This window comes from Bidens hawaiensis, unplaced genomic scaffold, assembly GCF_021521415.1.
Source record: "Bidens hawaiensis isolate Kalapana, Puna unplaced genomic scaffold, B.hawaiensis_p1.1 tig00007372_1, whole genome shotgun sequence".
In the NCBI taxonomy this organism is placed as follows: domain Eukaryota; kingdom Viridiplantae; phylum Streptophyta; class Magnoliopsida; order Asterales; family Asteraceae; genus Bidens; species Bidens hawaiensis.
Window position 1 is genome coordinate 512,760 of NW_027491509.1, and position 1,333 is coordinate 514,092.

The 1,333-nt window shown below is 42.2% G+C and overlaps 1 protein-coding gene across 1 annotated transcript; it reads left to right on the forward strand.

Annotated features, from left to right (window-relative positions):
• The first annotated feature begins 214 nt into the window (after positions 1-214).
• LOC143634982 (uncharacterized) lies at positions 215-754 on the forward strand. The gene has a single exon (XM_077102915.1). It carries the CDS (start codon positions 215-217, stop codon positions 752-754), a length of 540 nt encoding a protein of 179 aa, XP_076959030.1.
• The last annotated feature ends 579 nt before the right edge of the window (positions 755-1,333 follow it).

Sequence of the window (1,333 nt, forward strand, 5' to 3'; positions counted from 1 at the left end):
TGCTGTAAAAAGGGCATGTGCCAACAATTGGTATCAGAGCACCTAAGGTTTCATCCGTTTGAAGGAAGTCTAGCGATTTACATGTAAGAAATCGCAAGAAAGAATAAAGAAGAAAGAAGAAAGAGAAGAACGAAGTTGATCTATCAGCAAGAAAGAGAAGGAGAAAGATAGATCAGCAAGAAAGAAGACCGAGAAAAAAAATCAAGAAGAAAGAATGGCAGGAAACGCAGGTCCGTTGGCGGTTCGCGAACAAGGTAACGTACCACTCCAATCTCCCAAATTGACTGAAACTAACTACACGTCATGGTCAATTTTGGTTGAGACGGTCCTTAGGGCATACGCTTTATGGGATGCGGTGGATCCCGTAACCGGAGCAACTGTGGAAGAGAGAAAGAATTACACCACGAAAGCAATTATCTTTCAAACCTTACCGGAAGATATCCTCCTACAAGTTGCCAAACATAAGGATGCAAAAGATGTTTGGGAAGCAATTCGGGTTCGGTATTTAGGAACCGACCCAGTTCAAAAAGCAAGGCTGCAATCTCTAAGGACAGAATTGGAGATGGTGAAGATGAAAGAGAACGAGACTATCAATGATTTCTCGAGCAAGATTAGTGCTATAGTAGCTAAGTTCAAAAGCCTCAGTTCAAATCTTGAAGAAGAAGTAATCGTAAGAAAGTTTCTTACCTCGATGCCAAAGAAGTTCCTACCAATTGTAGCCCTGTTGAGCAATATTCTGATATTGAAACCATGAGTTTTGAAGAAGTTGTTGGAAGACTAAGAGCGTATGAAGAACGCCTTCAAAGTCATGAAGAAAAGGAAGAAAATCAAGGACAGTTGTTGCTTTGGGGTTCAAATGAGCAAGGTAGAGGTGAAAGAGGCCGTGGAAGGGGTCGTGGTAGAGGACGTGGAAGAGGCGGCTCGGGTCGTGGTAACAAGAGTAAGTTTCGTTGTTTTGAGTGTGGAGAATTTGGGCATTTCGGGTATGAATGCACCAAATGGGAAGACAAGGATAATGAAGCAAACTTGATCGAAGAGGAAGAACCAGCACTTCTTTGAATATGCAGGCCAAGACGTAAGATTAAGGGGCTGAATGTTGGGTAATCTTGACGGGTCAAACCGGGTCGGATACGGGTCAGCAAGAAATTCAAGTTTAAAGGGTCAAGTGTTTAGGAAGTTATTTATTTAGTCACATGTTTGTTATGTTAAAGTAGTGGGTTACAGTAGTGGGTCATGTTTTCAGTTTTTAGTCGTGGGCTATTCAACACGTTTATGCTACGTGTGTGTATGAATGGGCCTATATATTCCAGCAGCTAGGGTTAGGAAAGAGTCG

What these genes read in the sequence shown, in the direction of transcription:
- LOC143634982 (XM_077102915.1), top strand. Translation starts at nt 215, where the DNA reads ATGGCAGGAAACGCAGGTCCGTTGGCGGTTCGCGAACAAGGTAACGTA.